Raw genomic sequence first — 12150 nt, forward strand, 5'->3', positions numbered from 1 at the left:
TGAAATGCTAAAAACAGCAGTGGCCAAAGACCTTAAAGAAAATTGTGCAGACAGAATGCAAGAAAACATCCCGAGTAAATAGCACCAACTTTAAAATAAGTTGTACACAGCAGTATATCCTGTTATAAAAGCATTTTAATAGATAAATGCGAAAATAAATTGCCATTCAGTCTTAATAAGCGCTTAAGACACTTATGTCTGTGATATAAAACCTGTTCTGTGTGCATACAACTTGTTGAAGAACTTTTGTGAAGACTCGGACACGGTGCTTGGACACTGTTCATGGTTATGAATCACCCAAATGAACCGATTCAATAAGGTGAACTCATTCGTTTCTCACTGTGGGGGGTGGAAAAGGGTGGAGACGAAAAAAAAAAAAAAAAAGAGCTTAATTTGCTTAATAATAGAACAGGACACCTAAAAATTTTAATTTGCTGAAAACTTACTGACCAAAACATCAGATTTTCACTTCACAAGACATGATAGACGTATTGATGGAGTGGAGTGGTGTGGATTATTGTGATGTATTTATCAGCTGTTTGGACTCTCATTCTGACGGCACCCATTCACTGCAGAGGATCCATTGATGAGTAAGTGATGATTTCTAAATTTCTCCAAACCTGTTCACATTAAGAAATAAACTCATCTACAGCTTGGATGGCCTGAGGACAAATACATTTTCAGCAAATTTTCATTTGGGTAAACTATCGCAAGCACTGCAATAAAATAATTACCCTTACAAAGTTAGACAACCTAAGACTGAATTACTTACTAAACAAAGTATGAACAAAGTCTGTTTAGAGCTGAATTCCACATTAGGGATTTCCATAAAAACACTCACCTTTCCTATATACATGTTATTTAAATGCACATAAAAAACATTCTCCGGCTATAGAATTCTAATAAAAAACAACATTTTACATTTTGTAAGCTTCTTAAACTTTAAAACTCATTCTTCACCTGAACTAACACATAAATCAAACTCAAACAATGCATGGATATAATAAATTAGTTTATTGAAAAAAAAAAAAAAAAAAAAAGCATATTCTGTACATTTTTGAAGCAAATGGAACCTGTGAGTTTGATCATTGAGTCAGACAGTACAGTAAGTATAGATGACATGTCGGGCCATTTCCTTATTACCGCTGGACTGGTATATAAGGGATAGGTTGTAGGCAATCTCTCTTCTCAAGTCCACTTGATCATCATCAATCCCCTTCAAATGACAAGAGAAATCATTTACATTTCACAAAGCATTTAAAACAACCTATTAATGCATGATTAAATATACACATACATGTATATATATACACACACACAGCATAGAGCCTCGTGTTGTGAAAATCTGAGAGGTCTCTGTGATGAGTTATGGATGCATGTTGGATCATACAGATATTAAACTGAAAGCATCTTACCTCCAGTTTGAGTGGAGGGAGGGTGAGGGCTTTCTCATAGTAGTGAATGGCTAAATGACCGAGTCCAAGCTGGTGTAAAGCCCGACCGATATTATACAGAGACTCTTGACAATGACCTCTGAGATCCACATAGCGCCACAGGAATGAGAAACCCTGACAAACAACCAAAATGTGTGATATATTTGTGCATACACACAAATTAATTTATCTATCTAAACAGGGATATCTGGTTGACATCTTGCCATTTTAAAATTACTGTTTTTTATTAATTACTTAACTAAAATGAAGAATAATTTAGGACCATTAGGTCTTTTTGCAACTTGTCATTATATTTATGACAATTAAGCACATTTGCCCCATATATTTTTATTACTCCCACATGGGCACATGAAAATTTTTTTTTTAATAGCATGATCTAACTATCAGCAAATTTGCTTCCAAGAGTAACTAGTTTAAAAAAATACAAATAAAACACACACATCATACTGTACCTGCACAATAAGTGGATGCCTTTTCATGACAAACCTCTGACAGGCCATATGAAAGAATGTGAGACCAACAACCAAACTATGAAGAGGATGATCGGGCTGGCTTCTGAACGCCTGCATGTACTGACCTAATCAGGGAAGAGAATGTAGTGCAATTTCCACCAATTAAGCCATATATGACAATGCTCAAATGCAAATCAATTATACAACTACCTATGACACACTCATGTGCAAAACCTAGTAATGAACACCAGAATTGTGGGATAGCAAATGTCTAAACCATACCAAGTGCATGTTTGAAAGTCCCAGAAACCAGCGAGGTGTGTCCATTGAGAAGGTAGAGCGCATGGTTATCGGGATGTTTGAGCATGAGACGCAGACAGAAACGATGATGTCTGGCATCCTGAGAGTGCAGGGTAACCTGATTAAACACGTTCCACAGCTGAGTCCGTTCCACATTGTCCATTAACATCAACCTGCAACAGACAGAGTATATATAAAGTACTTAAAGACAAGTTCTCTATTGAGAAAGAAGCCCAAATGGTCACTTAAAGCCACTTCTCAATCAAATAAATAGCACTTTGCAATCAAATAAAGAAACTTTTAGCCTCAAACTTGATTTTCAACCCCACTATTCCTCAAGGAGAGCCATTTCTCAGATATTAGACTTGAGGTTATCTTGAGATTTAAACATATGTTGCCCCTCGTGTGATTGATTATGCAGTATTCAGCTAATTTGATTATAAAACCCATAATCCTGCATTTCCACCAAAACTGTATTTATTTTGGTGGTAAATGTAGGATTGTTTGTTTTAAACCTATTCTGTATTGTGTTTTAAAAACGGATTAAATTTATATACATGAAATAAGAAGAATGAATGAGAAGAAAAAACTCAAAATCCCAAATACACATTTAATCAGTTAAATAAATCAATAAATATGTAAATAAATCAATAAATAATCAATTAAATAAAAGAAAAAGAAAGGATTCTGTGTTTTAAACATGATAAAACTATGATCAAATTAGCCAAACTGTATAAACAAGCACATAAAAAATAAATTTAAACAATAATTTAATTTTTTAAAACATAGAATAAAGAATATCATTTTTAAAACACAGAATCTTGCATTTTACACCAAAATAAATGACACTTTTTTTGATGGAAAACGCAGGATTCTGTGTTTTAAACATGGTAATAATAAATCAAATTAGCCAAAATACTGCATAAATTAACCAGATTTTGATTTCTTGGCTGATTTTATTTAGGATGCTGAATATACTGACCTTATATAGTCATAAGCCTTGCGGAAGTTGCGGTCGAGGAAGGCGGCAGACAGGCCGAGGTATTCCAGCTCTTTGCGCTTCACGCGGTCATCATAGAAGGAATAGTACTCTAAAGTGGAGTCCACTAATAACTCGGCCTCAGCGAAGCGCTTCACCTCACACAGAACGGCCAAACAGCGCTGCAACAGCTTCCACCAGTCGTCTCGAGAGAGGACACTCGTCTTACCTTACAGAGAAAGACACTGAGATACTTAGGCAGATGTGGAGACATCAGCTGAAAAGGTAGGCAAAATGGCAAATGGATGGAAAAAAAAGATTTGTTGACTTTAAAGAACCAACAACTCTGTTTTAGTCCCTCTAAAGCTGGTTTCATTTCAATCGACTGCTGCTGGGTTGTAGTATGTAAATATTATTGACCACAGAATTCATTATGTGATCCTCAAGTCTGAGGACATTTTGTAGTGAATGGCCACAATGAATGAGTGTTACTGTAGTTAAATCCGATGTGCTCTACCTGTCACATCCAGATATGCTGCCTCCTGGTCAACAATCTCTGTCAGGTTGTTGCGTGACGCTTTTATAAGCTTCAGATGTTTGACTCCAGAGGACATGTCGGAGACGACACACACCTGAGCCCTCACCATCGCCACCTTCACAAAACAGAAAACACAACCACATCACAAACTTTAGATGAAGAGAGTCTCCTAAACCTGGTAGTCAGAGAGCAGGAATGAACTACTAGCTCTTTAAGAGTGGTTGACTACAAATATTAGCTGGGTAACCGATTACACACTGATAAAGGCTGATTCATCAGATATAATTTGATATAAACTGATTATTCAGGTATAGACAAAATACGATTTTCTGTGCGATAGTCTCATTAATTGTTTTGTATTTTTGGAGCCTAGGTGTGCTAACTTTTTTCATTTTTTCATATACAAAATATGAGAAATACGGTATGCCTATATTATAGTCATTTAGTTGGTTGATTCAGTTTGATATATGACAATTAATGAGAAATAGTCTGATCAATCAGATACAGACAATGTATATAGAGCTACAAATTTACAACCCAATATTGGCCAATTCTATCTGATTCAATCTGATATAGGGTGAACAATAAAATATTGAATATACCAGAATATGGTGCACGGAAATATGAACCATTTATCTGAATACAGACAGATAAACGTGTGGATTAATCAGATATGGACTGATATACTGTACCACATGTCAGTCAATTTGTGGGAACTTTGAGTAAATATTATGTAAAATTCAACAGTTTGGGGTCATTAAGTTTATTTTAATACTTTTATTCAACAAGGATGCATTAAATAGATCAAAAGTGACAGTAAATACATTTATAATGTTACAAAAGATTTCTATTTCAAATAAATGCTGTTCTTTTGAACTTTCTATTAATAAAATAATCTTAAAAACATGCATCACGGATATTAAGCATAGATAACAATATTAAGCAATGTTTCTTGAGCAGCAAATCAGCATGTTAGAATGATTACTGATGCTGAAAATTCAGCTTTGCATCACAGGTAACAAATTACATTTTGAAATAAATTCAAACAGAAAAGAGTTACGTTAATTAGCAATAATATTGCAATTTTTATTGTATTTATTTTGATCAAATAAATACCGCTTTGGTGCCCATAAGAGACTTGTTTTAAAAGCATTAAAATATATATTAGTGAACCCAAATTTTGAACGGTAGTGTATGTTGCGATCTATGTACATCTCTGCCGTTATCCAATTTTATATCATATAATACTTGCTGCAAGTCTAAAACTGCTCTCTTTATATCATCATCAGACATTAAGCACAGTGAGATTCTGACCTTCAGGAGCATGGACAGCATGGTCAATACAGTATCAATGTAATCATCAGTGCGTCCTTGAGAGTGCAGAAGAGTCGAGCGATGCAGCAACAGCTTCAGCTCCTGAAAAACATCACACACACAATCATGCACAAGCCCAACCCTGTATCTGCACCTACAAACACAACACTGCATCATGCACACACCTGCTGGGCAGCAGAAGAGTCCTGTGCAAGGGTTTCAGCATCATACATGGGCTCCAGGGCCTTGAGGGCCATGTTGGGACGTCCCAACTGCTGCTGGAGGGTGGAGAGGGCCAGACGCGCATCTAGATGGAGTGGAGCCATTTCAACAACCTTACTGTAGCTCTTTGCTGCAACCTCCAAATGACCAAGCGCCTTTAGACACTCTGCAAACAAGCAAATCAAGACGACATTTTAAGTCATTTAACTATTATAATGACAGACTTTTTTCATTGCTTTTCCAAATTTAGTGCAATAAAGCATGTAACCTGCGTGTCGGAGCCAAACGACCGCTAGGTTGTATCTCTCCGAGCAGACGAGGGCGGACAGCAGAGGCAGGGCAGAGTTATACTCGCCCTCTTCCATAAAAGCCTCGGCCACGTCCAAATACAAATCGCCCAGCTCCTCTGGGCTCTGCTCCATCAGTGACGTCAGCATGGGCTAAAGACAAAATGTCACAGGCGAGAAAATCAAATATGGATGAGACATCCATCGTCACATTATTTGGAAGAGGTCATTTGTTCATTTTAAGTGTTACCAATGTTTCCTTCTGAATGTTAAAACGGCATTAAGCAGATATTTGTGAATATACACAACTTAAACACAAATATGATGCTTAAAATAGAAGGCGTTGTTTTGCAAATAGTATGTTTTCACAAGTGTTTCAGTAGAAAACATGTTTAAAAATGTATTTAATACAAGGTGAGAAAGATGTTTAGAAATCAACAATATTACTTGGAAATCAGTTGTAGAAATGAGAGCTTGTGTATGTGTATAAATGTACTTACATCCAGAGGTTTGATGACGTTCTGGTGGATGAGACACACCATCATCTTCACTCTGATGTCGATTGGAACCTCATCAGGAATCACCACCTCTAAAATTTTACCTATGCATTTAAAAACATGTGATCAATGTGATCATAATGCTTTTCTCTGATTAACAATGTTATTATCAGCCTAGTCCTGCCAAACTAAAATGCAAAGGCTGCATAATATATAATATGCATTGTGTATGCATAGAAGAAAACATACTATTATTTTACATTGATTTGTTTTCATTATTATCATCATCTGTGGTATAGCATTATACATTATGACAGAACATTAATTTTTTGTCTTACCTTTTTCCTCTTTAGAGTCTTTTTTCTTCTCCTCTTCTTCTGTATCTTGTGCAGGCGTCTGGTCAGCCGTCTCAGTCTGCGTCTCGGGCTCCTCCTCCTCTCTTTTCAAAACAATGCCACAAAACTTCACCAGCACCTGCAGATGCACACATTTTAGCATTTACATTAAAAAGAGTACAATAGAGGGGAAAAGGTGAGCCACTTAGAACCATCTTGCATCAATTGTGAATTACCACATGAGATGCTACAGCAAAAAAAAAAAAAAAAAAAAAGGCATTTCTTTATTCAGAACCTCTTGACCTCTTGAGCAGTTCCCAACTTTATTAAGCAAAATGTAATAATGATTTTATTTTATTTTTTAATTACACCACTTTTTTGTAAACATTGTTAATTTTATTGCAGAAAAAAATCATTTTAATTGTTTAATTTTATTCAGAATTGATATTTTCTTTTTACATTATAAACAATTATATTATTATTAATAATAATAAAACATAAAATTACTACTACAAATAAAAATCCATGCATTCAAATAATATAAAATGTAAAATATAAATCATAACTAATAATTACAGAATATTATTTATGCAAGTGTGCATTGGCATGAAAACATACACATGAATTATTTCACATAATTATGCACTGATTTTTTATAAAGGATTTAAATAATCTTCTTACTCAAAGCTCTGCGTGTTTTCATTACGTTTGTCTTTTTTCAACTATCCTCAATTACAAAGCCAATTTAACTTTAGCTTTAGCTAACTGACAGTTACATAATGGCATCATGTCTCATTCATACCCTGTTCTGCTTTCTATATTTTCAATATTTGCCACTGAAAAGCCTGCTAGTCTTTTCTGACCTCACCTCCAGAGCTTTATCATGTTGGTGATTGGCTATGAAGAGTTCAGCAGCCATGTTGACACATTCATGTGAGACCAGTTCAGGATGTCTCTCCAGTGCTTCCTCCATGACTCCTATAGCGGACGGCAACTCGTTGCTCTCATAGTAACTCCTGAAATAAACACATGCACAGTTCTGGGGTTACAAACTATTCAACTAACTATGTACTTTATGGCTTTCAGAAGCTATCATGGCATTAATGGCACAACCATGAGCTCATTAACATGTCAACATATGAACAACAATATAGATAATAACAGAGGCCACTAACATGTGAAGTCTTAAAGGTACAGTAGCAAAAACTGTTTATTTTTAAGGGTCAGCGAAAGGGTGGAATATCATGAAACTAAATTATGACTAACCAAAGATGGGAGCATCTTACTTAGCCATGTCTCGTGAGAGCTGCATGAACTGTTCTCCATCAGATGGTGGCAGCAGGCTGAGGATGCGGCGATACCCGTCCATGGCCTGCTTGTGCTCTCCGACCTGCTCATAAAGGCTTGAGCGCTCCCACAGGTACTGAACGTTACTTGGGTCGTATTTAATCGCTGGGAACAAAACAGTAGCAGTCATGTCCTTTAAACACATTTTGTGCTGCTAGACACATTTCACAAAGGCATCTCAGTACTTAAACATCTGCTGAATTAGTCATGTGATGGCCCGTTAGAAAACAGTGATACACTTCATCTCACTTATTTTAACACATCTAAGTGATGTGAAGAAGAGAGAGATTTACAACAAGAGAGATAGACAGACATATATTCATATTCTACAATTTAATTATGAATTAGTTTTATATGAATACACATACTACCATTCAAAAGTGTGGGGTCAGTAAGATTTTATTTTTTTAAATAAATTACTAAACTTTTATTCAGAAAGGACACGTTAAATTGAGCAATAAAGACAGTAATGCATTTGCATTATTTGAAAAATAAATAAATTATATTTCACACAAATGCTGTTCTTTTGAACTTTGCATTCATTAAAGAATCCTGAAAAAAATGTATTTTGATTTCCAAAATGATTATAAATTATATGCCACAATATATCAAAACAAAGTAATAAATAGCTATATTGATCTACATTAATAAAAATTTAGTTTTTGTTTTTTAAGAATCTTTTATTTAGCAAGGAGAAATTACATTGGTTGAAACTTTCAAATAAGTTCTGTTCTTTTGAAAATGTATCGTGGTTTCCAAAAATTATGAGCAGCACAACTGTTTTCAACAATAATAGGAAATGTTTCTAGAGCAAATGATCATATTAGACTGATTTCTGAAGGGATCATGTGACACTGAAGACGTTGTAACATGCTGAAAATTCAGGTTTGATCACAGGAATAAAGAATAAATTACATTTACTGTAATAATAGTTCACAATATTACTGTTTTACTGAATTTTTAATGAAATAAATGCAGCCTTGGTGAGCAGAAGAAATTCAACACCTTTGAACGGTAGTGTAGATATGTATACAGACCTTTAGTGTAGCAGATGATGGCTTGTTTGACGTTGTCCTGCTCCAGGGACATGTCTGCCAGTTTGACCCACTCCTCACAGTCACTGGGGTTCAGATGAGCAGCGATCAGTCCGAACTGAAGCGCTTTCTCCATGTCCCCCTGATCCTCATTGATCATAGCCAGCGTGGAGAACGGCTCGTATGCCACAGGAGCTGAGAGAGATGAGAGAGACAGGTTTATTCAACGACACTACTGAATAATGTGCAGAAACCACTACAATTAAAACACCGTGTCTCTTTTTGTTCGAGTGACCTAGGTCAACTTTTGTTATCGCACCAAATAACTAAAACATCTCACCTTGGCGAATGATCTCCATGCACATCAGGATGGCATCCTCCTTGTCTCCTCTAGCGTAGCGGATGTTAGCCTCTCCCATGAGTCCTCTGAGAGCCCGTGGTAACTTACTGCGGTGACGTCTCTCCTAGAAAAAATAAACAACCTAGTGTGGTTTGTAGCAATGCTACAAAATTATCATGATCAATAACAGTGATTATTGATACCTGTAGGTATTCTTCAGGTATCAATTATTCTTTATTTAGAAACTCTTAATCTACTACTAGAGTAGTTCCTGACTTTATTTAGCAAAATATAATGAATAAATTAATTTAACTCATTTTTATATATAATATTAGATTACTTTTTTTGTAATACATTTTATTTTTATTACAAGAAAATACACATTTAAGCTATTTAACTTAATTCATCATTTTTTAATATAATAAAATCATAACTAATCATTACAGAATACTAATCATATGCATCAAGTGTGCATTATGACATATACGTATAGAAATGTAGCAAAAAAACAAATAAACAGGATTCTTCTGATACTTCTTTATTCAGAAACCCAAAATATGATAAATGATCAAATCAATTACTCATTTTTGTGTAATGTAACTAGATCAAAATGTATAATTAGATCATCCTTATATATATATATATATATATATATATATATATATATATATATTATTAATTTTATTGATAATTAATGCTGACCTAGCAGGGCAATCTACCAACCTTCATCATTTTCTTATTCTCACGGTTCAGCTCCATTTCTAAGGCAAACACATCTCCGGGTGTGACTTCATTGCCGTCATTGTCCTCTTCTTCTTCTTCTTCTTCTTCTTCTTCTTCTTCTTCTTCTTCATCATCATCATCGTCATCGTCATCTCCATCCTCCTCTCCAATGTCTCTCCACTCCATCTTTCCATCTTCATTATCTTCATCCTCCTCCACACACTCCTCCATTCCCTCTCCGATCATGGAGGCAAAAGCTTTCTGAACAGATGGACTGACTCCTTCTGTCGTCTCTGTTAGAGATCACACAAAATACTTGTGATGTGATGTTGTGTGACGCTGAATATTGATTCCCACCTGCCTCATTCAAATGCTCTTGACGTGTTTGCCATACAAGCAAGAATAAGACATTAAATCTGATCTATCAGCTGTCAGTCAACCAATAAATCCTGGGATAAAAAACACAGTATTGTGTTTGAGGTTGATAAGATTTTTTTTAAATAAATTAATTTTTATTCCATAAGAATGCATTAAATTGATCAAAAGTGAGGGTAAAGACATTTCTAATGTTACAAAAAAAAAAAATCAAATACATTTTCTTTTGAACTTCTGCTTATCAAAAATCCTGAAAAATGTATCACAGACGCCACAAAAATATTTGTTTCAACAGTTTTGTTAATAATATGAAAAGTTTCTTGAGCAGCAAATCAACATATTTAGAATGATTTCTGAAGGATCATGTGACACTGAAGACTGGAGTAATGATGCTGAAAATTCAGCTTTGCATCACAGGAAAAATTACATTTGAAAACACATTAAATTAGTAAACAGTTATTTAAAATTGTAATATTTCAGAATATCACTGTTTACCCAATTTAACACTGATTTAACATGCACAATATTCTGAAAATTATGTTTAAATTGTTAGTTAAATTTTGTCCTCTATACATTCTACCATACGTTTAGCCTAACTTTAATAAATCATTTATTAGAATTAGGGTTTTCAGCTCTTTGCCACATAAATCAATACACACATAAACCAAACACTGCACACTGGTTCACAACTACGTTATTAAAGATAGTGATAATCTATATCATATTTATTCAGTTTGAAATAAGGCTAAGCGTCTATTCCAATCTGCAGCATGCATATTATTTTGAAATTAGATTTTTGGTTTCAGGATGCATGCAAAATTATCTCATATTTCATTAATTAAATGAATGTCTAATTTTGAGGTTATATTAATGTGTTTTGTGGGCCACTTGTATAATAGTTGCATAAACTGCTTAGTCTAGTCTTACGAGTTAGTCATCTATTATTATTTTTTCTTTTTCTTCTTCAGAACTGGTCATACCTTTAAGTCAGTTACAAAAAAAAGTTAGATTAGTCTTATTTGAATCCGATAAGTAAGGCTGATGACTAGTTCTTAAGACAAGACACATAGGGGTTCTGTTGTTTATGCAACTGGTCCATTGTAAAGATTGTAAAAACTGTGAGGTTTCATAAAAATACCTCATTGTTACTTTCTATCCCTTTCACCTGTAGTGTTCACCCTGAAAGTTACAAAAGCCTGGGAATACACGTGATATATCCACCTGTTTGGCGGTTCCGTGTTTCTTTAGCACTTGGTTTTGAAGAAGTGGACGGAACAGCGTCCTCCTGATCAGCAGCTTCTTCATCGTCTGAAACATCTCCCTTCTGCTCCAGAAACACAACATGAGTCACATGCTGCTCCATAGTACCTCAACAACACCATGGTGCATGTCCCAATCACATCCCAAAATAACTGCTTAGCGGACATGCAGTATATATGCACTATAATAGACTGTATATTTCATACATTCATATAGATGCTAGAATAAAAGATTAATATTATTACCTTTTCCTTTGATTTTCTTTCCTCTCTCCGCCTTTCAAACTCCTCGAAAGTTATCTTTCCTTCTAAATAATCATTCAATTCGGACATTGTAGAAAAATAATTAACTTTAAATAATTAAGTTAAATAACTAAGTTTACTGCTTCATGTCACGTACAGTATAAACATTACACTGGAGCACTGCATGAGCACTGTTACACGCTTCCTGCGTTTCTGCCTTTCAGCCAATCAGAGAGCTCAAATTCTTCTTCGACGGTGAACGAAACACAAACCACAGGTGACGTCATTCCAACTGACCCACATCGCCATCAAGCGTCAAAGGAATAAAACACAATCGTGGTACACTTTGGGAAGATAACAAAATATATTTTTTCATAAAATATTTTTTATTTATGGAAATATATATTTTATATATATATATATATATATATATATATATATATATATATTA

The 12150-nt window shown here is 34.7% G+C and overlaps 1 protein-coding gene across 2 annotated transcripts; it reads right to left on the reverse strand.

The window, feature by feature from the left end:
* Positions 1–1039: 1039 nt before the first annotated feature.
* On the reverse strand, positions 1040–11911 carry gtf3c3 (general transcription factor IIIC, polypeptide 3). 2 transcript variants are annotated; one of them, XM_058775223.1, is made up of 18 exons: positions 11703–11911; positions 11419–11521; positions 9823–10115; positions 9100–9223; positions 8763–8954; positions 7665–7830; positions 7247–7394; positions 6382–6517; positions 6047–6147; positions 5528–5699; positions 5223–5425; positions 5038–5139; positions 3703–3838; positions 3189–3414; positions 2189–2379; positions 1907–2031; positions 1416–1568; positions 1040–1216 (listed from the first exon to the last, which is right to left on the reverse strand). In XM_058775223.1, the coding sequence occupies exons 1-18, from the start codon at positions 11787–11789 to the stop codon at positions 1094–1096; spliced, it is 2781 nt and encodes a 926-aa protein (XP_058631206.1). In that variant the 5' UTR covers positions 11790–11911; the 3' UTR covers positions 1040–1093. The 2 variants fall into 2 exon arrangements, with proteins under 2 accessions (XP_058631206.1, XP_058631215.1); XM_058775232.1 differs by lacking the exon at positions 1416–1568.
* Between the last annotated feature and the right edge of the window lie 239 nt (positions 11912–12150).

This window comes from Onychostoma macrolepis, chromosome 01 (assembly GCF_012432095.1).
Source record: "Onychostoma macrolepis isolate SWU-2019 chromosome 01, ASM1243209v1, whole genome shotgun sequence".
NCBI classification, from domain to species: domain Eukaryota; kingdom Metazoa; phylum Chordata; class Actinopteri; order Cypriniformes; family Cyprinidae; genus Onychostoma; species Onychostoma macrolepis.